Source organism: Gossypium arboreum, chromosome 8 (assembly GCF_025698485.1).
Source record: "Gossypium arboreum isolate Shixiya-1 chromosome 8, ASM2569848v2, whole genome shotgun sequence".
Classification (NCBI taxonomy): Eukaryota; Viridiplantae; Streptophyta; class Magnoliopsida; order Malvales; family Malvaceae; genus Gossypium; species Gossypium arboreum.
This window is the reverse complement of record NC_069077.1, coordinates 10,194,738-10,219,118: the sequence shown is the minus strand read 5'-3', so window position 1 is coordinate 10,219,118 and position 24,381 is coordinate 10,194,738. Positions and strand designations below refer to the sequence as shown.

Sequence of the window (24,381 nt, the reverse complement as noted above, 5' to 3'; positions counted from 1 at the left end):
GAGAGATATCTGATTCATAATACATAAAGATCAGAGTAGTCAAACCCTGAAACAGGGGAGATTTTAAATAATAAACTGTACTAATTGGCTTGACCAAAAATTCTAGAAAAAAATTGGTAAGTAGATATATGAGTATAAATTCAGAGAAAATTTACGGATTTGGATTTCGAGTTTTATAACTCGAGATATGAATTATTTAGCAACTATGACACAGTTGGACAGCTTGTCTGAAAAGTATTATATAAATTATCTAAATTTGGTTAAGTGCTCAAATAAGTTTAGTAGTGCCTTGTGCTCGACTCGACAGCGGTCTCGGGTAAGGGCGTTACATTTATTGGTATCGAGCTTGGTTTAGCCGATTCTCGGAATATGTATGATGTGAAAAGTGTCTAGAATTACATGCCATATAAATCTGTGATAGTGTCTTGTGTATGATCCGATCTAATCCTTGTTTTTATTATAGATTATCTTGATTTGAAAAGATGTCGATAGACCGAACAAACGAGCAAGAAGAAGTTAATAGCGAGTACAAATCTCGAACAAGGAACAAGTAGTGAAGCTCGATTTCATTGATGCGAGAATAAGAACTCAAAAATATGATTTATGGATTCATGAATCGGTGGTATAATGAGAATGTGCGAGAAAGAAATCGGACTCATAACCTCCTCCCCTATCTCAACATCTGTAGTACCCCGGTTGCTCCTCCACCTCCTCAAACAACTGAATCGCAAGCGTTCTCCATTTGAAAAGCTCGAGAAAACATGGGGCTGAAGAATTTCGGGAAGAAACAGACGATGACCCGTTAAAATTTGAATATTGGTTACAAAGTATAATGAGGGTTTTAAGCAAATGGCGTGCTCACCGGATGATTACTTAATATGTGCCGTGTCATTATTGAAAGAAGAAGCTTATAACTGGTGGGAAACAATAGAAGGCATTTATCGCCGAGAAGATCACTTGGGAATTTTTCAAAATGAATTTAAGAAGAAATATGTCGGTAGAAGATATCTGGATAAGAAGAAAAGAGAATTTCTCGACTTATGATGTGGAAACAAGTCGGTGGCTGAATATGAAAGAGAATTTGTTTATCGAGCAAATATGCTCGAGATATAGTACCCTTGAAGAAGAAATGTGTATCGATTTGAAGAAGGGCTTAATGATGAGATTAAAATGATGATAGGGGGCATTGAGATACGAGAATTTGTTGTTCTATCAGATCGTGCTCAGAAGCTTGAAGAAGTATATAATAAAAAGATGCAACGAGATAGAAGAAGTAAAGAATCTTTCAAAAGAAGTGCATCTAAGTCATTTTCGGCTTTACCAGTGAAGAAATCTAAAGAGGAATTCAGTCGAGCCACTTCAGTACCGGAAAGATCGAGGAAAAAGTAGGCCAAGACAATCTGATTACAAAGCATCTGACAGACCTGTTGTTAGTGTGGGTAGTGTACAAAATACCCAAAGGCCCAAGTGTCAACATTGTGGAAGAAGTCACCCCGGTGAATGTAGAAGTAAATTAGGGGCTTGTTATAAATGTGGAGCCACCGATCACTTTATTCGTGATTGTCCCCAATTACAAGTAGAAGAAGTGGAGCAGAGGAGAAACGAAAATTCTTCCTCAAAGGAAGACGCCTCGTCGAAAGCGATTGCTCTGAGGGCTACTCGTTTGGGTATGAAAGATCTTGCTAGCCGATCGAAGTTAGGGCTCCTACTCGTACTTATGCCATTCGAGCGAGAGAAGAAGCAACAGCTCCAGATGTAATTGCTGAATTACCAGGGTTACCACCCGATAGAGAAGTTGAGTTCGTGATAGATGTGCTTCCGGGAACAGCTCCCATATCGGTGACACCGTATAGAATGGCTCCAGCAGAATTAAGAGAGTTAAAAACGCAGTTGCAAGAGCTGTTAGACAAAGGGTTTATCAGACCGAGTATGTCGCCGTGGGGTGCACCTGTCTTATTTGTGAAAAAGAAGGATGGTTCATTGAGGCTGTGCATAGATTACAGGCAGCTGAATAAGGTAACAATTAAAAATAAATATCCTTTGCCTCGTATTAATGATTTATTCGATCAGCTTAAGGATGCTACAGTGTTTTCAAAAATATATCTCAGATCTGGGTATTATCAGTTAAAGGTAAAGGAATGTGATGTACCGAAAACAGCTTTTAGAACTCGGTATGGTCATTATGAGTTCTTAGTTATGCCATTCGATTTGACAAATGCTCCTGCTGCTTTTATGGATTTAATGAATCGAATTTTCCAGTCTTACCTAGATAGATTTGTGGTTGTGTTTATTGACGATATACTGATCTATTCAAAGACAGAATCCGAGCATGCTCAGCACTTGAGAATTGTACTACAGATATTAAGGGAAAAACAGTTATATGCAAAATTTAGTAAATGTGAATTTTGGCTTCATGAAGTGGGATTCTTGGGTCACATTGTGTCAGTTGATGGTATCTGGTAGATCCGAGTAAGGTGTCGTGGTGATTAATTGGAAAACTCCAAAGAATGTTACGAAAGTGCGAAGTTTCCTTGGATTAGCTGGTTACTATCGTCGATTTGTGAAAGATTTTTCACCGATTGCTTCACCGATAACTAAATTATTACGAATAATGTTGAGTTTGTATGGTCGATGAGTGCCAACAAAGTTTTGATCAATTAAAGAAAATGTTGACAGAGGCTCGGTGTTAACTCGGCTGAATCGGTGTGCCATATGTAGTATATAGTGATCGTCTCGAATGGTTTAGGTTGTGTATTGATGCGATCAGGAAAAGTTGTAGCATATGCTTCTCGACAGTTGAAACCACATGAGAGGAACTACCTACACATGATCTTGAGTTAGCGCCATAGTATTTGCTTTAAAAATTTGGAGACACTACCTATATGAGAGAAATGTTATGTGTATACAGACCATAAAAGTTTGAAATATTTAATGTCGCAGAAAGAGCTGAATTTGAGACAGAGGCGATGGTTAGAGCTGTTGAAAGATTACGATCTTATCATTGATTATCATCCGGGTAAGGCAAATGTAGTGGCAGATGCACTTAGTCGGAAATCATCATTATTTGCTCTTCGGGCGTTAAATGCTCATTTGTCTATTAATGAAAATGGTTCTATATTAGTTGAATTAAAGACAAAACCAGTATTCTTTCAACGAATTCGGGAATTGCAAGATGAAGATCCGAAGTTGGTGTTGAAACGACAAATGGTTCGGGATAATTTGAACTTAGATTACTCTATTGATAATAGTGGTATGTTATACCATCGTAATAGAATTTGTGTCCCGAATAATCTAGAATTGAAGAAGGATATCTTATCAGAGGCTCATAGTAGTATGTACTCGATTCATCCGGGTAGTACGAAGATGTATTGTGATTTGAAAAAATTGTATTGGTGGCCTGGTATGAAACGGGAAATTTGTGAATTTGTGGCAAAATGTTTAATCTGTCAACAGGTAAAAGCTAAACATCAAGTGCCTACAGGTTTGCTACAACCCGTAATGATTCCGAATGGAAGTGGGAACATGTGACGATGGATTTTGTATCTGGATTGCGGTGACTCAGAAGAAAAAGATTCGATTTGGGTGATAGTAGACAGATTAACTAAATCGGTAGCATTTTATTCGGTCGAGCAGATTTTTCACTTGATAAGTTAGCGGAATTATATGTGTCGAAATTGTGAGATTACATGGGGTGCCGACATCAATTATTTCGATCGAGATCCGAGGTTTACTTGAGATTTTGGAATAAACTACTGAGGAAGCTTTAGGTACTAAGTTAAAATTTAGTCTGACTTTTCACCCTCGACGGATGGACAATCGAGCGAGTGATTGATTTTGGAAGATATGTTAAGGTGTTGTATACTCGAGTTCGATGGCGGTGGGAAAGGTACTTACCTTTAGTGAATTTGCTTATAATAACAGTTATCAAGCTAGTATCAAAATGGCACCGTTTGAAGCTCAGTATGGAAGGAAGTGCAGAACCCGTTGTATTGGTCGAACTAAGTGAATCGAAATTAGTCGGAGTGGATTTAATTCGGAAACTAAAGAGAAAGTTCGATTATTCGGGAAAGTTTGAAAGTCGCTTCCGATCGTCAAAAGTCGTATCTGATTTGAAAAGAAGAGATATAGAGTTCAATGTGGGTGATCGTGTGTTCTTGAAAGTTTCTCCGTGGAAGAAAGTTTTACGGTTTGGTAGAAAAGGAAAGCTTAGTCCACGATTTATCGGACCATCTGAAATCATTGAGAGGATCGGTCCGGTAGCTTATAGATTGGCCTTGCCTCGAGAACTTGAGAAGATCCATAATGTATTTCATGTATCTATGTTGAGACGATATAGATCGGACCCTTCACATGTGATTCCTCGTACTGAGATAGAGCTACAATCAGATATGACTTATTCGGAGGAACCAGTGAAAGTATTAGCTCGGGAAGTTAAAGAACTACGGAATAAACGAGTACCGTTAGTAAAAGTGTTATGGCATCGACATGGATTGGAGGAGGCAACCTGGGAAACAGAGGAGTCAATGAGATCACAATATCCAAATCTGTTTTCAGGTAACAAATTTCAAGGACGAAATTTTTAAAGGGGGGAGAGTTGTAACGGCCTAATTTTCAGTGGTGTCGGAAATGGTGATTTGAGATCACTAAATTCGACAAATAAGATTGAACAAGATAGTAATTTAATATTTATGAGTCAAGTAAGAATTTAGAAGAATTTGTGAAATGGTGAAATTAGTGAATTAAAAGAATTTATTAGGTCAAGCGGGTCAAAAATGAGGTATCGAGACCTCAAAGTTGAAAATCGAGCTATAAATATTTTTATAAATATTTATGGAGTGTCATTGAGTTAGTATTAAAGTTTAGTTAGAAAATTTTAACGTTTGGATGGCTAATTAATTAAAAAGACTAAATTGAAAATAGCGCAAAATTTGTTAAATTGTGAGTAAATAGCTTAAGTATTTAAAAAGATGGATTTAAAGAGCAATTAGACCCAAAGGTTAATGGCTGGACGGTTTGGGTATGAAGTAAGCAAGAAAACAATGTGAACAAGGGGCAAAATTGGAAATAGCATAAAAGTTAATAGTTAAATAATGATGTAATTGAAAAATCTAGACATTTCTTCATATTTTCTCAGCTAAAATGCCATAGAAGGTCTGGAGAAAGCTGGTTTTTCATATTTTACATCATGTGAGTTTAATTCTTACTTTTCTTGATAATTTTTATGTTTTTATGACTTTTACAATTAGGTCCACTTGTAGAATTCATTAGTTTTTGATTTTATGGGTGAAATTGGAAGTTACCCTGGATGGATAAGGGAATTTTATGATGAATTATTATGAAATTTAAGTTCTAATTTTATATTAAGGTGGTTTTATTAAGTGATTTTGATAGGAAATGATATTTAGGACCTAATTGTGAAAAAGTTGTGAATTGAAGGTTTCTGTTGAAATTAAGAATATAAAAGGTTTTGAAATAGTTTATAATGATAAAATAAAGTGTTAATTGAGAAAATTAGTTCAATTGATGGGTGAATTGAGAAGGACTAAATTGTGAAAATTGTAAATTTTGGGGTAAAAGTGCAATTTCAAAATTTGAACAGCATAAATTGTGAAGTGAAATAGAATTGAAATGGATGCTAATGAAGGAATGATTTTATAATTATAGATCAAGAAAACGAATGAATCGTTGAAAGGAGAAAATTCAAGAATAGTCCACAATTTCTCGACTTTTACAAATTAGTCCGAGTAAGTTCATATGGCAAAGTTCAATGTTTTGATATGAAAATATTATGATTGTTAAAGTATTTTATTGTTGATGAATACTATCAATTTGCATTAACTAATGAATAATGTGTAACTAAAAGTACAAATTAGTAGGAACAATGGATTTGAGTGCTTCTATTCTGTGACCCTGATGAGTTGACGAAACATATGTGACAAGTGTGCCCGTTTAAGACCATAGCTGGGCTATGGCATCGGTGCAATGTGATAATGTGACTCCGTATAAGACCATAGCTGGGCTATGGCATCGGTATAATGTGATAATGTGATTCCGTATAAGACCATATGTAGGATATGGCTTCGGTATGATATGTGAACCGTGTAAGACCATGGCAAGGCTATGGCTTCGGTGTGTGATGCGTATCAATGTGAAAGTCCATGGTTTACTATGGCAATGTGATAATGAAGCACTCAATTCCCTTATTGTTCCCTAATTTGACAATGAAGTAAATGAGAAATGGGCCTAAGGGAGTTAAATTGTGAGTTGCCATATGGAAATTATTCCAATGAGTTATTAATGAAATTGTGATTTGGAGGATGAAATAGTTAAACTAATAGATATATGATTGTGTACGATATTTGATATGATTTGTGTTTATATGCCTATGAGCTTACTAAGCTTCAATAAGCTTACTTGTGTGTGTTTAATATTTTTATGTAGATTGACTTGAAGTGAAGTGGGTAGATCGGATCAACACAACAGGGCACACTATTCAGATCAATTCTGGTAGTTTTGTTTTATGTTTAAAGATTTATATGGCATGTATAGAGTTTGAATGAATTGAAGTAAAGATGTTATAAACTAGTTAACAATATTTATACTAAAATAGTTTTCGGTAAGTAGCAGTAGTTTGACTTTGAAAAATCACTAAAAATAGTAGAAATGGAATTAAATAATGAATAAATTATGGAATCGAATATTGATGAGTCTATTTTCATATGGAAGAAGCAAAACAGGTATATGAGCTATATTTTATGAGATGTTTAAATTTTTGTGAAACAGGGCCAGAGCGATTTCTGGATCCCCTGTTCTGACTTTGGAAATTCACCATAAATTTTACAAAGATAATTAGAAGTCATACTTTATATGTACAGATTCTTTATTGAGTCTAGCTTTATTAGAGACAAACGGCATAGTCATTGAAGCTCTGTACAGAGAGATATCTGATTCGTAATACACAAAGATCAGAGTAGTCAAACCCTGAAACAGGGGAGATTTTAAATAATAAACTGTACTAATTGGCTTGACCAAAAATTCTAGAAAAAAATTGGTAAGTAGATATATGAGTATAAATTCAGAGAAAATTTACGGATTTGGATTTTGAGTTTTATAACTCGAGATATGAATTATTTAGCAACTATGACACAGTTGGACAGCTTGTCTGAAAAGTATTATATAAATTATCTAAATTTGGTTAAGTGCTCAAATAAGTTTAGTAGTGCCTTGTGCTCGACTCCGGCAACGGTCTCGGGTAAGGGGTGTTACAACGCTACGGTGTTAAAGTATCAACGTATAAAAATGGCGAAATGGAGGTATGTGTGGATGGATAGAGGAATGGAATTATGTTAAGATATTGCCATATAGTGTTGCTGAATGCAAACCATGATGTGCGAAGCTTCAGGCCATGCGCGAAGGGGGAGACACTTGGGTGTTCGAGCATCAAGGTAAAAATGTAAAAAGGAATAATATTGATTGGTCCTTCGGGGCGAAACCGTGATGACGATATTTAGGTTCCATAGAGCAACATCGCGACGACAGTCAATAGACACCGTGGGGCGACACCACGACAACAGTAAGGTCCTTTGGGGCGACACCTCAAGAGAGGTTTAAAATGTAATACCATAGCTCGGCAATGGCATCATAATGAGTCCGTCAGGACATTAAATATGGGGAATAATGTGTAAGACCATAGTTCGGCTATGACAACAAATGGTAGTCCATTGGGATAATAAACACGGGGTATTCAGCTAGGACATTAAATGATAAGGACAAAGTGCGAAACAAGATTGTAAGTTTGTCCAACTCATGGATTTGACTTAGGGCTCTAGACGATTAGAAAGAAAATTAGATTTTTACGCAACCTGAAACACAATCAAATCCAAGTCAGATTTAAGAATTTAAAAATTAAAAGAAGCAATAAAAATAAATAACTAAAATAAATAGAAGAGAACAATGAATCAAAGATTAGACAATAAAGAAGATAATAAAGAAGATAGACGGAAAAGATTGAACATGGTGTATAGAAGCCCTAATGAGCCTTGAAAATAAGAAGAATCCAGAACCCCTTGAAACAACTCTAATTTCCCCTCTAAGAAAGAACTTGACAAGAAAAAGTTTGAAGATGATCCCCACAATTTGAAAAGATTATTAAAACTCTTTTAAAAGAAAACTCAAGAAAATTTATTGAAAAGAAAAACTCAGAGAAGAGTAGGGTCCGATAGAGATTCATATGTATTATGAGTCGTTTGAAGAATCAGAGTAAGGTGAACAGTTAACCAGAGCTAAATGACATAATATGAAGCTACCTTGATGGTAAGGTGTCCACTCAGATGGCTTATCCATAAAGTTAGAATGGTGAAGACCGAGTTGGTTAAGGTAAAGTGAAAATTAGGAGTGGGGCATAATTAGGCCAGCACTATTGAAAACCAGGGTTGTAGAGAACACATCGTCGTCTAAGACGGTGAATAAGACCACTAGGCATGAGCAGAGGAAAATGGGCAAGGAAGCGAGCTCACCAGTCACCAGTGAAACTTGTGGAAAGGCTAAGCATGATCAAGGAGATTAAATCCTCTACTTTAAAATTTTGTCTCTTAAAAATTTTCGAAATATAATGGTGGAACTATTTCATCGAATCTTACTATTAGAACTTACAAGTAAGAACTTACGGTTGTACTGCCTTAGTTGCAAGGTAGAAGATTATTATAGTAGCCATGGGACAGGATCGAGCCAGACTCTGCCAACTTGAGGCAAAGGGGAGCGGTAGCCGCAACATGTGTATAGAGGGGCATTCCTAGAGGCTTCGCCTTGGGGGTTAAGATGGGTGTATTAAATTCAAACTTTGTAAATATTTGCATGAAAACCAAGTTTCATGAGTTCGATAGTGGTTCTGTGTGGCAGTAAAAACATTCAATCCCTTAAAATTAAGTAAAGCAAGTGTATAAGTAGATAGGTTCAGAATTTGTTAAATTGTATGGCTCTTTGTATCATTCGGTACTCGAATCTAGCGATTGGGTCGGGTATAGGGTGTTACATATCCCATCTCCATGGGATTCGGCCTTAGTTCCCGAAGTTTATCTTGTTTTTAGGCGTAGAAAATTAAATTTGATGGATTCGACTCCCATCAATTATCTTTGGTAATAGGATTATCGTAACATAAGATTTCTTAGCATATTATTCGGTGTATTACATTATCCTATTTGGTTCATTTGATTAAAATGTAAAAATTTTTTTATTTGATTGGTACCATGTAAGATTACATAAAAGTAAGTTTTACTAAATTATCCTCGTAGAATTTATTTATTTATTTTAATTGTTTACTATACAAATATTAAAACTTATAATAATTTATTTTTATTGATAAATGATGCATTTTCCTAGTAAATTAATTTCATTTTTTTCTCAAACAAATAGTCTGTAATTAGGACTTCTCTTTTAATCAAAAGTGAACGAAAAAGAAAAAGAAAAATACAAGTTTATTATTAAAACATACTATTTAGTATGGTTTAAAGGCAGATTGACCCCACAACATAGGATAGTAGTTGTTAAATTTTTTGTTGATATCCTAATAAAAAAGACTAACAATCTTGAAACTATCAATGAAATAAAATTATGAGTTAAAAAGTAATTTTGAGATATACTCTACTCTTAAACGTTCTAGCGAAAAACAAAACTCTATATTTCTCCATATTAGCGATAACAAACCATTGTCTGCAAATGGCTGATTTCCCTTTAAAAGAACAGCTAAAGAGAGAATCGGTTGTTTCACAAATTTTCCTAATATTGTTCTCTTGAGAAAAGAGAAAAATGGGAGTAAAAATAAATCCAATAATACAGCTCAAATTTTCTTCTACAAGGTGGCTTTAGTCATTCAAACATCGCAGCTTTCAAATGACGAAAAACCACCTTGATTCATGTCTTAAACCTTACTACAGAAATCTGATGAGGGTCGGAATGTATTATTTTGGGTGGGGATTCTGTCTTTCAATCTCAGAATGCTTGAATAGACAAATCTTGAAAATTGAAAAAGTTTGAGCACAGTTGAACTCAACCTCATAACTTTTGGCATACAGACCATTTAGCTCAAGCGGTATCATTTTCTCCACAAATGATATATGTCATAGGTCGTAGAATCAAGTCTAACCGTATTCGAACTTTCTGATTTTAAAGATTCGCCTGATCAACATTCCACTTTGTCCGACCAAAACAGCATTCCCTCAACAAAATCAATGTCAAAAGAGATCAGTTAATACTTCATCCACCAGCGAACTGAAAAGCTCAAGCTCTAGAGCTGATCCTACATCTTCTTTTTCTTCATTGAAGTTTCTCCAGTTTTCATTTCTTTCCATATCTTTCAGGTATGCTCTTCTGCCTTCATGCAACTCCCATCCTAAAACAAATTCCTGAGAATTCCCATTAACCCAATCTTCTACCACCTTCAAAGATTTGACCCCAAAATCTTTAAACCCCATGTCATGTCGTTCGCCTTTATCTTCCACAATGAATGTCTCCCAAAAGAAATCTAACAATAGATTATCAGCCCTAAACTTGAAAATCTCTGATGGGAATTTCGCTTTCAGTAACTTAAGCAGTTTCTCTTCAGACATGCCATTGTTGTTGACAGAGACTGAGCGGAGGAGTGATGATTCATCTTCAAGCTCTGCCATTGCAATTCGTTTCTCCAAGTCCACTGGCTCCAGCTGAGCCAAGCTCTCAAACCTTCGAACCTTTGGCATGAGCTTTTGTTTCGTCCCTGTTGTTTAACCCCACTTGTTAATCAAAGGGACATACGATATATGAGTAAGAAATAAAGATAAAATTAAAAGGGAGAGAGAGAGGGACCTTCCACATGGGGTAAGCCATCTTGGAAAGGAGAGCTCTTATCTTCTTCTTCATCATGGAAGGGACAATCTAGAACAGACACTGGACTAAACTGTTCCTTTCCTTCCTCGTTTGGCCAATCCTGTTCCTGTCTCAGATGGTTGAACTATCAGTTGATAAAGTTGAAGTATCCAACGAGAACACAACGTCTCTAAAAAAAAGAAGAAAAAAAGGTATAATCTACCAATAAATGGAACAAGCAAAGGAGTCCTGTCCAACTTCAATCTTTAATTACCTTCCTACAGTTGTTTTATAGAATTCTTAAGTTACTAAATTTTTGGTTTGGAGATGGGAAGTCACAATCAAAATACTAATACTAGCTACACGCAGTCACACCTTTAAAATTTTGGTTCAAATCCTAACTTGTATTTTCATTTTAATCTCCGCATGGTCACCAAATCAAATGATATAAGATAGGCTACACATATTGTTTTGGTACCAAATGAGGTAATGATGTCTGTATTTGATATCTTATCCATATGTTAAACATTTTGAAAATAAATATTTGAAGGTAAAATTCAAAATTTTTTAAAATTTAAGTTTAAAAATAAATAAAAATTAAATTTATCAAAAACCTAATACGTAAAATTGTAGAAGAAACTATACTATTAACTAATATAATATGTTTTGTCTTTCGTTTTAGAAACTGCTTAAACCAAGAACGAGATGAGAAGAACCGTAAGGTTGAGTTTGTTTCATGACTAGCTAGTGACAGAAGATCCGGTGGTCCAAAAATTATAAACAGTGCATGCTTTTATTGTTGGCATGTTGAATTCAAAACAGACAAAAATCTAGGAACAAGTAAAATGTTTTAAAAACAAGTTACATTTGGATTAAGTCAACTCACTAACTTGACATCTGCCCACCCATTATAATAATGTTTGGAACTTCATAAAGCTAACTAATAACACAACAGTAAAGGGACCATATTGCTTAATATTATGCATTGGCAACAATAAAAAATAATTCAAAGATATTTAATATTGATTTCTTAAATGAAAATAGGACCCATATACCATACCAAATCAGCTGCCTACGATGGAGTTTCATAACTAACCTAATTCCAAACTCAATTAAATATTTAAATTAAAAGCACCTACCAACAACTACCATCTTTATTATTCCTAAAACATAATTTGTAATAGAATTAGTTGAAAACATATTATCTTACTCCTTTTCATACTTTTTAACATAAGCATATATAGCAGAATAGGGTACATCTCATCTCATGTACTATTTCATATTCGTTTCGGGTTTCTACGCCGTGTAGGGGGATCTAAGGCCTCGGGTTGCTCCTTGGGAATTTAATTCCAAAGCTTCGAGATGTACCCTATCACTTCCCGATAAATATTCCACGCGTGGGAAAGTAAATGAATCCATGCGATTGCGATCCCACTTCCAGCTGTTTCTGCCCTTCCCCAATCCTACCCTCACTAAATCTCAAAATCCCCTTCACATCCCTTACCTAATTCATCATTCCAAAAATATATGTGGTGATTAAAAGACATCAAACAATCAGATAACGCCAGCAACAGACAAAGGATAAAATTAATTTTAATTAAAATTTAAACACGCAAAATATTGAATTCAAATCAATTCATCTCCTACCAATTTACCTTTGTGAAGTTGATGGAATCCTCACCCACTGTATTGCTGACTTCTTCCTTCTGGGGTAAACTTGTTTCAGCCTCAACGATGTCGTTTTGGCTCGACCTCTCTGAATTACTGCTCCAAGTCTGTAAAACATCCGCAGTAAATTCACTTTCTGCCCAGCTGTTACTGCTTGTGTTGGAGGAGACCCTACTGGCAGTAATGGTTGTTGAGGAGTAGGAGGATGTGTCGGTGGTACTGACTTTGGTAGTCGTATTCTGATCGGACGGTTCATTTTTCTCTTCAAGAAATTCACGGAACAACTTGCAGCGTCTGATCTCACCCTGATGATCTTCCTTGTCAGCTTTTCTCCAAAAGCTTCTTTTCAAGAGCTTCCTTGAAAAATTCCTGGTAAAATGCACTTTCCTGGAACTGTTTCTTTTCATCGACAACGATGAAGATGATGACTTGACGGAAGGAAAAGGGAGTAGCTTGACGGCGTTAAGAACAACTTCTGAAGCTCTTTGCAGAGCTGAAATGGTGGCGGCACCTGGTTTCGAACAGCTTCTGAAAAGAAGCCGTTTAGTGGTGCTTGAGTAATTATCTTTGGATTTCTTCAACTCGGCCTCGAGAAGAAACCTGACGGTGGTGCAGCAACGTTGACGTGGAAACGATTTGAAACCACTAGAAGAGCAGGAACTCAGATCGTCTCTTAGGAGGAAATCTTTGAGCATCAAAGGTTTCTTCTCGAACGAAAGCGTTTTCCTAAGCTTAATATGATTAGCGGGAACACCGATCAAAGCCATATTGATGGGAGAAAAAGGTTGCAGGGTTTTAAACAAAAAAGGGTTATGTAATACGTTAATTGTTACTTACAGCTGTAAGCAATGTTGGATATGATATGATGATGAAAACTTGAAGAAGATAAGAGGGCATTTAAAATAGACTCAGAATGATCAGAACATAAGCAGCTTTTAGTACAACAGAGGAACGCAGAAATGGAAAAATTACAGAGAGAGAGGGATTTATAGAGGAAAGATTTTAAAGGTTGTAAAGATCTCTAGGGTGAAGATTTTGAAAGGTGAGAGAGAAGCTAGGATGATGCTGCACTGCTGCTTCATCTCCTTCTTCCTCTTGTTCTTGTCGATGCTTTCAGTTTTTGAATCTTAAGTTTCAATATTTTAATGGGTTTTTTGAATTGGTGAATTAAATGCATGTAAAAGTTTATTTATTTATAATTTTGTTATTACAGTGAAGGGGAAAGATGAAAGAAGAGTTTGAGAGACCAGTAGTTGACCTCTGAAGAAAATCTGAAAATGATGTGCTATCTTCCATGCATGCAGCGATACTGGAGGAAAGTCTTCACGTGCTTTGTCACGTGTGTTTGTCTTTGCAACAAATTTTATGATAAAATAGTAGTTTGATTCTCATTTTTTGCCTAAACAAAAATGGTTTTGTATATTATAATTATTTTAAGATTTGAAAAACTTAGATCCTATACTATTTTTAAATTTTACAACATTTATGGCATGTTTGGTTCAGTGTAATGGCTATGCCATTACAAGCCTATTCCGTGGGCCCACACTAAACACTTGTTTGGTTTAATGGAATGCCCTATTACGAGCTTATTCCATTACGCTCCTATGCAAAGAAATTGTCTTATTTCTATTCCGTTTCATCAGCACCGATTACTGATTCGGTGTTTAAGGAAACGCTCAATACAAAGACGCTCCCCACTTTGCCCTCTCCCCTTCTCCCACTTTCTCACTTGAAAAAAGCAGACGGACAATCCTTCATCGCAGGGTCAGGTAAAACATTTTCTCCCTCTGTTCCTTCCATATTCTTCTCTTCCAAATTTTCAGCCATCTTTTTTCTGCTTTCTTTTTTTTTCTCTCAATAGAGTTTTCTTTTCCTCTCTTCCGTTTCTTTTTCTTGATCTGTAAAATTCCATCTATTGCTGGAAAGAGCAAGAGGGTTCTTAGAGGGGGAATTGAAATCTAAATCGAAAACCAAGAATGTTGAGGGTAAACCGAGTGATAAACAGGGCACAAGCTTCGATTTCATTTAGTCAATACCTCCTAAGACATGACCCAAAGATTTCCCCTTCACCTCCTCAACATTTTGCTTCAAAATCATCCATTCGATTCTTCGATATTTACACGGCAATTCCTCCATCTCCCCCTTTTTAACTCTAAAATATTTGATTTTTAAAGTTATAGTTCTTTTTAACTTTTTGTCTTCTGTGTGCAGCTTGCAAGCAAGGAAAAAATGGAGAAAGAACGAGCAAGACTGTAAGTTTAAGCTTTGTTTGTTTATTGAAATTTTGTTACGTTCTCTTTTTTCCATGAAATTTGATATAAATAATTGTTTTAATTTGATTTAGGGCAGTGCTGATGAATTGAATAGAGGATATTTTGATGATATGTCTGAGCTAAAACAGCACGGTGGTAAGGTATTAACTGATTTGTTCTTTTTATATAGATATAGGCTATATCATTTGCAAATCTGTTCAAATTAGTTGAATTGCAACTGATTTCTGAGTGAAATTAATGTTACTTTCTGTAAACATTTTAATTGTTAGTTTTTTTTTCTGGGCAAATTGCACTGGTAAATAAGATTCTAATTCCCGGAATTGCAGCCAAGAAGTTTCATGCCGTGGATGTTATATATTCTGATGGTAGAAAATCAAAGCTGTCGATTGTTTTTTATGCTAGCAAGTTGTTAGTTGTTAGTGTTTTTAAATAAAGCAACATGTTAGTGAGTTTTCACAACCCTCTGGCAGCTGCTTTATTAGTTTGTGTTATAAAAATGATTTTGTCTTTATTGAACAAAATGTTGATTTATTTATACCTTTGTTTTTTTTTTTTTACTTCTCTCAGGAATTTGGTCAAAATTTGTTGTGAAGTTGAAGTAAAAACCAAGCTATGTACCCTTTTTTTTATGTGTTCTTTTTGTAGACTTTGGACTAAATTTTAAATTTGAGTACTGTATAAGTGATTGTGTCTGAATTTGTTTATGTTTGAATACTGAAAAACATATGAATGTTTTAAACTCTGCTATTTGATTCTCGCATGCTCTCTTTTAGTGCTTTAACATGGTCTACTTATTATTTTAGGTTAATGTTCAAATCGATAGTACCTTAGTAGGTTCAAATGGATTACGCTGTTTATCTATTTTTGAGTGTGGGTGCATCATTCAGATTTTCTGTATCAGCTTTAGAAAGAGTTTAGAGATGTCCTTTAATTCCTGAACAAGTGAGATCTATGGTCTGTATGAATTTCAAAGTTTTCAGGCTCCTGGTGCATTACCTAAATTTGAGAGCCCCTTTGACTAGACAGTTCTGGCTCATATGATTCGATTTATATTTTACTTCTGTAGAATCTTGATTCTAGTCATATTTTTTTGAATGTCAGCATGATAATGTGATTGTATTTCTGTTCTAGTATGTTAACGTGTTTAATTATCTCATCTTTCTGTTCTGTTCTAGCTGTTTCTTTTCACTCTCTAATTTTTCCATGCATATATTATAAAATGGATTTGTTATTAATACAGAATGATACAAGCTCTACTGGATAGACTTGTTCCTTTGCTTCTTCAGCAACTAGTGCAAGATTACAGCAACTGGGTTCAACTCCAAAAGCAGCTGATAAATTAGCTTCTTTGTTCATATCAGCTAGTAAGCCTTTCACCTGTTAATTGTTTTATTTTCCCTAATTTGTGTTTCTTTGTCTCAGTTAAGTCCATGATGATAAACCATATTCTTTTTAATCTGAATCAATGACAACCGGTTTTAATCTGAGAAAAGAGTAGGGAGGGGAGGGGGGAATAGCATATTCAGACATATTGGCTGGGGCTGGCTATTTAACAAATTAACGATCATATTCGCCAAATGTAGCTGTATTTTGTTCTGTCATATTAAAAGTGATGTAATGAAGGATGTTAACCTGCCGCTGCTAGGAATAGTATTCGTTTTAATTACCTTAAATAATGATTTTCTTTTCTTGGATGTTCTAACCTTGCCTTTGTGTTAAATTACTAATAACAGGTAAACTAGCAAATGCAAGGCCGAGTAACTCAATAAATTTGATATTTCAGTAAAGAAGGCATTGTTGAGATTCAGCAGAGAAGGCATTGTTGAGATTCGCAAACTCAATAAAATTTGACATATTTGGTTAGAAAGAGTTAGAATCTTTATCGCAATATGGGTTAAGTTTTGACATCATTTTATTATGATTTTGGATTGTCCCCAATTGGTCTCTTTGGAAATAGAGGAGATATTGCAACTTGACAATATTCCGAGTGTTGAATAAATAGAAATAAAATGTTTGTGCCTTTTCTTTTCGATGCTTCAGTGATCCTAATACCAATGGATAAGTAGAAAATAAAATTTCAGACTATTTATATAATTTTATTATGTTGGTACCAAATTTCAGACTATTTATACAAATGTTTCAGCAATACTAATACCAATGGTGGACAAGTAGAAAAATAAAAGGTAACACTTTTTCTTTTTGGTGCTTTGTGACTTTTTCTTTTAATAAAAATTTCATGTTTAATACAATTTATCAATTTTAGATAATAACACAAATAAAAAATTATATAAAAATTATGTAAATAACAAATGAAATTTTAGTTGAAACCATAAATTTGGGATTAATTTATAGGAATATAATGACACCAGTTATTATAGTCCAAATGAAACTTTAGATGATACCATAAAATTGAGATTAATTTATAGGAAGATTAATTTATAGAACATAATTAAATTATTTGTTTCGCTAATAATATTTTAACATATTAAATATGTATTGTAATTTAAAAATAATAAAATAGTTATATACTATTTTTAATATTATATATTATGATTTTTATTCATTCATATTTTAATAATAATTATATTAAGAATGTTATTAAATTATATATTATTATCTTTATTAAATTATATTTAATAATAATTATATTAAAGTATGATTAAATTATTTATTATTTATTATTAAATTATATTTAATAATAATCCTATTATAAATTAATAACAATAACAATAATCATCTATCTAAAAAAATTCTACTAAGGGTATTCTAGTCATTTTAGTTTTTTTCCTTATGCTATTACAATATCATTCTATTCAATCAAACACAAGAATACTATTACAGTTCTATTCTATTCCATTCAACCAAATAGCTGAATTACTGATTACAGCTCTATTCCATTACAGCTCTATTCAATTACAGCCCCATTCCATTACAGTGAACCAAACGTACCCTTAGTATGTCAGGGTTGAGTTTGAAAATGTTTTGAAACTTAACATCTCTTTCTTAAAAAAATAGTCATGCTTAAAAACATATATGAGATATTGAAATTGAGTGTATATTCTTTTGATGATTATTGTTGTTTCAATTGAGAAATTAATCTTAGGAGTATAAAAATTTATAGTTATCTCCTTATAAAAGATGATGATCCACCCTCCCCCTAAGTAGTGATGGGCTATGGGCTTCAGCACATCTCTTGATACCTCACAATTAAAAAAATTAGGTTGGGGCAGTTCAGCAGTAAATGGAATTGAATTATTAGGAGTTCTTTTTAGTCCAAGTCCCATAATAATAAAGACTTAAGTGATGATTTATGAGTCACTATGTTGCACTAAGGCTAATATTAGCTACTGAATGGTTGTTTATTATTTGGTTCATTTTTTCTTTTTTAAGTTTTAATCTGAGTTAAGTTAATTTCGGTACCTAGTACTTTTAGGTTTCATCAAATAATAGTCTTATACTAATTAATAATAGGGCAGATTGTATCATTACTTACTAATTTATGGGTAAGTTTTCGTTTTAGTTACTTAACTAAAAAAAGTTACAATTTGGTCACTGAACTATTTGAAAGTTTTCATTTAAGTCACTGGGATGTTAAAATTGATGTTATATAGCTTTTTTTGTTCATATTGCCTACACCAATCGGAAGTTCTTTTTCTCCTTCTCTTCTATAGTTAAGTTTTTTTATGAAATAATTTTAGACATCACAAATTTACAAACCAAAATTCAAATAGTTTCTTTTCTTCAATCTCCAATATTGACCATCATATCGAGTTAGATCTAAAGTATTTTGTTTTTCCTCCTCGAAGGGTATTGATCCACCATTCTAATTGTCAAACCGTCGCTTGAAGCTTGCTGGTGAAGCTTTTTTTTTTTTAAAAAATATTCTAATGACTTAAATGAAAACTTCTAAATAATTTGACGATTTAAATGAAAACTTCCTAATAATTTAGTGACTAAAATAAAAATTTACCTATAGTTTAATGATTAATAGTATAATTTACCCTTAATAATAAAAAGTGACTTCTAAATAATTAGACGAGGCTAATGGTCTAAGATATTAATAAGAGACTGATGATAATAAATTATAGGCTAGTGATAGCCTTCGACTTTTAACCATATTATAAACAAAGCCTAGCCAGCTGCTATCCTTGCTCTATTCATACTAGGCCATTGATGAGGACAAAAACATGAGCTAATGAGAAGAGAGTCTTTGGCTATGAATTAGTTACAAAAAAATGATTTATCTGAGTTGAGTTTTAGATGTAAGAGGGACATTTAATTTTGTAATTTTCCATAACTAATTTAATTGTCGAAGAGCAATCAAAGTAACTATTCCAGTACTTTTTTAGTTAACTCGTTCAAGACAAACTCGTAATTCAATATTCAATTCTTGCAATCCTCCTCCATCTCTAGAAGAAACAAACATTTTGGCATTGTTTGTGAGAAGTTTCAAACAAGAAGATATAAACACAACCATAGAAACAAACCCTTACCTCAACCTCTGCACCTATTTCTAATTCAATGAGCACCCAACGGAGAACACTTCGTAGCCAAAGCCAACTGCCCCACTTGGTTCTGTTGCAGCTAACACTTCTATCTTGTATCTAAACCCCAAGATATCCCAATTCAAATTTGGTAATTTTTGCCGCCTTAGCTTCTACATCTGTAGGGCCGTTTTTGTTCCTTTTCTTCCACATCGGCGTGTGATACATCTATTTCACAACCAAGCCCTACATGATATGAACTCAAGAGGGTTCAAGAGTAATATACATCATGGTTGGGTGAAAATTATAAAATTAAATTTACCAAATCTGCTATTTTTTAAGTTTGAAACATAAGCAAATTTGGAATGCATTTTTTGATGTGATCTAGATATTTCTAAGTTGAGTTGTTTTTTTATGGATCAAAGAATTATTTCTTAACTTTGCAACAATCGGCCTACACCGAAAATAGCATTATAAGTAGATGATTGATCAACCAAAAAGAAATCTATGTACTCAGCAATAGTATGCTCGCCATCTCTAATGTAACTGGGAGATGGTGGAAAAATTTGGTTTACAAAACGATTTTGTTACATAGCGGAAGTTTTAAAATTTTTCAAAAACTTAGCCGCTATGTTATTTATAGTAATAAACCATTTATCAAATTCGTTTCTATGTTTTGGAATATGCATGTCTCAACTTTCTAGCAACATGATTTTGTCCGTTATTCTAAAACTCTCGATTTACTTAAAGTGTGGACTCTAAATTCTTGAACCAATAAAAATAATAAAAACTTTATTGATTTTCTAGTGGGAAAAAACAAATCTCTTTATAAACTAAAAACCAAAAGAAAACTCTCTCAAAAATAAAATTTATTTGTGGCATAAATCTCAATAATATTTGACAAAATAATAATACTTTATGTTGTTTTATTTGACCTAGCCTATAGTCTCTATTTATAGAGAAAAACCACGAGTCATAATTAAACAAAAGCAAATACTATTATTTTAATAGAAAATACATACTCCTACTAAAACTATAGGCAAGTGGGCGGCACACCTAAGGTTGCTGCCCATTACATGTTAGATGGGTCAGTTGGGCTTGTCTAATGTGTTAAGTATAATTATATATGTTATCTAAACCTTTAATCAATTAATATAATTTTATATTTCCCAAAATATTATTTATTTAATTAATTAAAATAAATTTAAATAATTCACTCAATTAAATTATTTTATTAACTCAATTCTAATTTTGTTAAAATTATGAAGACTTAATCGTACTAAAATCTATGAGTAAATAAATTTAATTGTCTTCTTCTATAAAACTATGATGATTAATTAATTTAATTTTTACTCTGAAATTTAATTATTTAATTACAATAAATTGAATAATAATCTGAAGAAATTAATTTAATCTTTAAGTCATCTCTTGCTTATAGCGAGAAACACATTCATTGCGAGAGTGATACATGCGATCTATTTTCTAAATTGATTCAAATGCAAACCATTAAGGGTTGTACCGAGTTAGTGAAGACTGATTGAACATATATAATTAAGATCCAAATAGTTGGTAATTAAGTTTCGACTCTTTGTTTATTAATTACAATATTATTTAAGTTCTTTCAATGATCTTGTCATATGTGTTACCTTTATAGTATATTCTTAATCTCTTTGGGTTAAATCCGTTCAACAAATATGATTTTATTTTATCTCATGGTAATCATTATTTATTATTTCATGAAAAATTTAATTACTAGTAATTAATAATTAAATCATTTGTCCTAAATAAATAAACCGTGAGTACCTTATTTTTTATCTCTCATGTAATGTGAGTGAAAGACTACTATTTACCTTTTATTAAATTATAAATTCAACTATTATAAATAAAATTATACTATGCAAAAAACATATACCCAACATATTAACTTTCAACTCTATAACCAATTTAACTTAGTCTCCGCGTTTTATGTAGTTAAGTGTAGGCGACTTTCATACGGGCACGGGCAAGGTAACAATACCAGTAGTGGAGAGGTAGTGGCGGCGAGCACCACTATGGAGAGGTATCTAGAACAAAAAGAACAAAGTTCAGAAATGAGACAAATGATTAAAGGATATGTGACCAAGGCATTGATGTCATAATACAATTTGGCCTCTATTTTACAGAAAAGCCGTGGGTCTTGATTTTAGAAATAATAAATGCCATCTGGTCCTGTACCAAATCTCCATTAGTTTCCGTAGTAACAAGTAAACCATATGTAATGCTTATATTAGAGTCAAATTGAAGCTTCCTTTCATCAATTAAAAAAAACTTCTTCTGATAAATCATATGATTAAAAGCCTCTGAATCTAATCAGCTGCAGAAAAGTAACGACCTCACTATCAAAATCGGCCATTGAATCTACACCCTTGGAAGAGATATAAGCTAGCCATACTGATCCGTTGTTAGACCACCTATTGGGGAGGAAGCCATGCATTCAACATTTGAAATTGGCTAGAATTAGAAGTTGAATTATGGTATGGAGAATTGGGTGCTGCATTGTTCTCGACCATTCTTATGTCTGTTTTAGGATTCTTGTTAGGATACCACGTCAACCAAGGTAAAAGAAAGATTGCTTGATGATTGGTGCCATGGAGATTTGGGACCACAGCCGGGAACTGCCCAACTGTGTACGACCCAACATTTTGAAATTCCACGAGCTTGCACTTGCTCATTTTCATATTTTCCGTAAATAATCTTGTATGATAATTTGTTTGTGCTCATTAACTTCATTTATTTCGTTGGGAGACTATGATTGTATCCTTAACAATCTAAAAGCCCAGATCTTGAAATTCTAAAAAATTGGTTTACAAGATTTGCAACCTGAATAATTCTTGACAATGGGGAAGTGACTATTTTTGTCAACCAATCAAATTACTGCCCTAGGATCATATACATATCCCTCGCACGGCCTAAAAGGATGGATCAAAGCAGCACATGTGAGGCTCTGCTGCAGACTTAATTTCCCCCCTCTTTTGATCTTTTCGGATTGATGTCCCTGCCACACCTGTGCTGCAGAAAATGAGCAGAGTCCCCAAAGTACAATTCTTAATGATGCTCTAATTTTTATTGCAGAGCAGCAGAAAACAATACAACCTTTTTTTAATTCAAGGGACTACCTTCAAAGTAATGGGTACATTGCTCTTGACGGTGGGTCATCGCGGTAACTGACCATTAATTTCTCACTTTCAACGCCACATAATCTGACACATTACCGTCTTTCAAGTCCAAAGGCGTCACCAATTTTGAAGCCTATAAAAAGCCTTTGGAGAATTTAAAATAAAATCATTTTAAATTATTTTCAAAAGTAAATTATTTTCTATAAATTATTTTAGAAAAGTAAATTATTTATAGAAAAGTAAATTATTTTTCAGAAATTATTTTTCAAATATATTTTCTTGACAAACAAACGAAACTTTAAATTTAAATCCTATCAATAATCGAATATTTTTCAATTTTCAATATTATTGTGCAATGTACTAATTCGATATAGTTATATAAAAATCCGTAAATATAGTGAAATGCTTATAATATATTGCTTCTGAACGAGCGAAATTCATGGAGAAGTTTCAAAGATCAATTTTATAAAATAAACTTTGCACCACAACCTTTTATTCTTGATGCATACAATATATATATGGAGGCATATAAGTCATGGATACTATTTAGGTAATCTTCCATCTAGTACATCTCCATAGACAAGTCAAGAGCAAATCTTCCTTGCTAAATTGCATGCTTCCAACCTCAAAAGCTCAACTAAAGCATTAAGCCAAGTTTAAATGGCTTGTATACATGTTACATCATTAGCAAATCTTTTGCTCCGAAGCATACGAAAATAGTACATCCTTCAATGATATATATATAGATGGTAATTTGATTATAAATATCAAGTCTCAAAAAGGTGACTGTCCAACCACGTTACCAAAAGGGTCATAGTTGCAAGTAATGAAGGTTCCTCCATTGTCACACGTAACCTTTGCGCACCCTACATGGACTGAGTCGCGCCAAACCACTTGAGTATAATGGCCACAAACCTCACCTAAATCGCACGAATTAGAGTGGTGATCGTAATAGGCTTTCTCATCAATCCACATTTTCAATGCATCTGCGACAGACATGTCATCGCTTCCCATTGCAATGTTCTCTCCGTATGGACCCTCGGAGTGAACAAGATTACAGTCCCCAATTCTTTGTTTTGCATATGCTAGTGCATATGCAGCCACTTGGTCATCCCAAGCCAATGGCCCAACATTCACCGCCGCACGAGCATTGTTTTGAGCATTTAAGAACTCTTTTTTCAAATTTTGAGCGAAAGAAGGCAAAGTAAAATGTAGGACGACCGAAATCACCGCCAATAGAATTTTGCACCACGCCATTTTGGTTTCTAGTGCTATTGGCGATGCCAAAGGTACGCGGAATAAGTCACTTGATGAGAAATGAGAAATTTGTGGAAGGTATGAGAAATGAGAAATGGGAAATTTGTGGGAGGTATTTATAAGAAGTTAAAAAAGAGATTATTAAAATTCTAATATAAGAATTCATGATGGTGTAAAAAAACAAAATGTAGTTATACATCCAACAGTAAAAACTAAAATTTTCTATTAAAATCTAGCCTAAATTCAGAAAATGTTTGCGCCTTTACTAAAATTTTATTCTATATATATAATCAATCATTAGTAACTATGTTCAAAGGAATTTTATTTCTAAATTTCTTTTTGATTGAAAGCAATGTAGTAAAACATCAAATTAAGTTTAAAGATTTTGATTCCAAATTTATAGTTAATTGACAGCTACGTAACTGAGGTAGTGAGAAAATTTTGGGGTGAAACATCTTTTTTATTAGAAAGAACATTGACTTTTGCACACTGATATATTATTGGTAAGTTGGAACTAGACCAAGTAAAAAGTGTAGGGAAAAACAGAGGTGAAGACACGAACTTGTTTACATGGAGTGCTAAATTACTATAACTCAACAAGTTTTAGCTATGACTTAAGTTCTACACTGTAACAATCTGATTTTCTGTGGTATTGAAAAATGAGATTTTAAAATCTCATTTCTGTGAACCGAGTCCATAAATATT

The 24,381-nt window shown here is 33.6% G+C and overlaps 3 protein-coding genes across 8 annotated transcripts; 1 reads left to right on the top strand and 2 right to left on the bottom strand.

Annotated features, from left to right (window-relative positions):
* Positions 1–9,652: 9,652 nt before the first annotated feature.
* LOC108470276 (uncharacterized) lies at positions 9,653–13,406 on the bottom strand. The gene is made up of 3 exons (XM_017771574.2): positions 12,495–13,406; positions 10,840–10,966; positions 9,653–10,750 (listed from the first exon to the last, which is right to left on the bottom strand). Exons 1-3 carry the CDS (start codon positions 13,272–13,274, stop codon positions 10,230–10,232), a joined length of 1,428 nt encoding a protein of 475 aa, XP_017627063.1. The 5' UTR covers positions 13,275–13,406; the 3' UTR covers positions 9,653–10,229.
* Positions 13,407–13,534: 128 nt separating this feature from the next.
* Positions 13,535–16,800, top strand: LOC108468302 (uncharacterized). 6 transcript variants are annotated; one of them, XR_008287215.1, is made up of 6 exons: positions 13,535–13,549; positions 13,721–14,276; positions 14,719–14,759; positions 14,857–14,915; positions 16,021–16,144; positions 16,514–16,800. XR_008287215.1 is itself a non-coding variant. In XM_053031970.1 (4 exons), the coding sequence occupies exons 1-4, from the start codon at positions 14,078–14,080 to the stop codon at positions 15,380–15,382; spliced, it is 339 nt and encodes a 112-aa protein (XP_052887930.1). In that variant the 5' UTR covers positions 14,063–14,077; the 3' UTR covers positions 15,383–16,093. The 6 variants fall into 6 exon arrangements, 2 of the variants coding, with proteins under 2 accessions (XP_052887930.1, XP_052887931.1); XR_008287214.1 differs by having other exon boundaries at positions 14,857–14,920; XR_008287213.1 differs by lacking the exon at positions 13,535–13,549 and having other exon boundaries at positions 14,063–14,276; positions 14,852–14,915.
* Positions 16,801–22,855: 6,055 nt separating this feature from the next.
* Positions 22,856–23,819, bottom strand: LOC108468301 (pathogenesis-related protein 1B-like). The gene has a single exon (XM_017769191.2). It carries the CDS (start codon positions 23,674–23,676, stop codon positions 23,194–23,196), a length of 483 nt encoding a protein of 160 aa, XP_017624680.1. The 5' UTR covers positions 23,677–23,819; the 3' UTR covers positions 22,856–23,193.
* Positions 23,820–24,381: the final 562 nt, after the last annotated feature.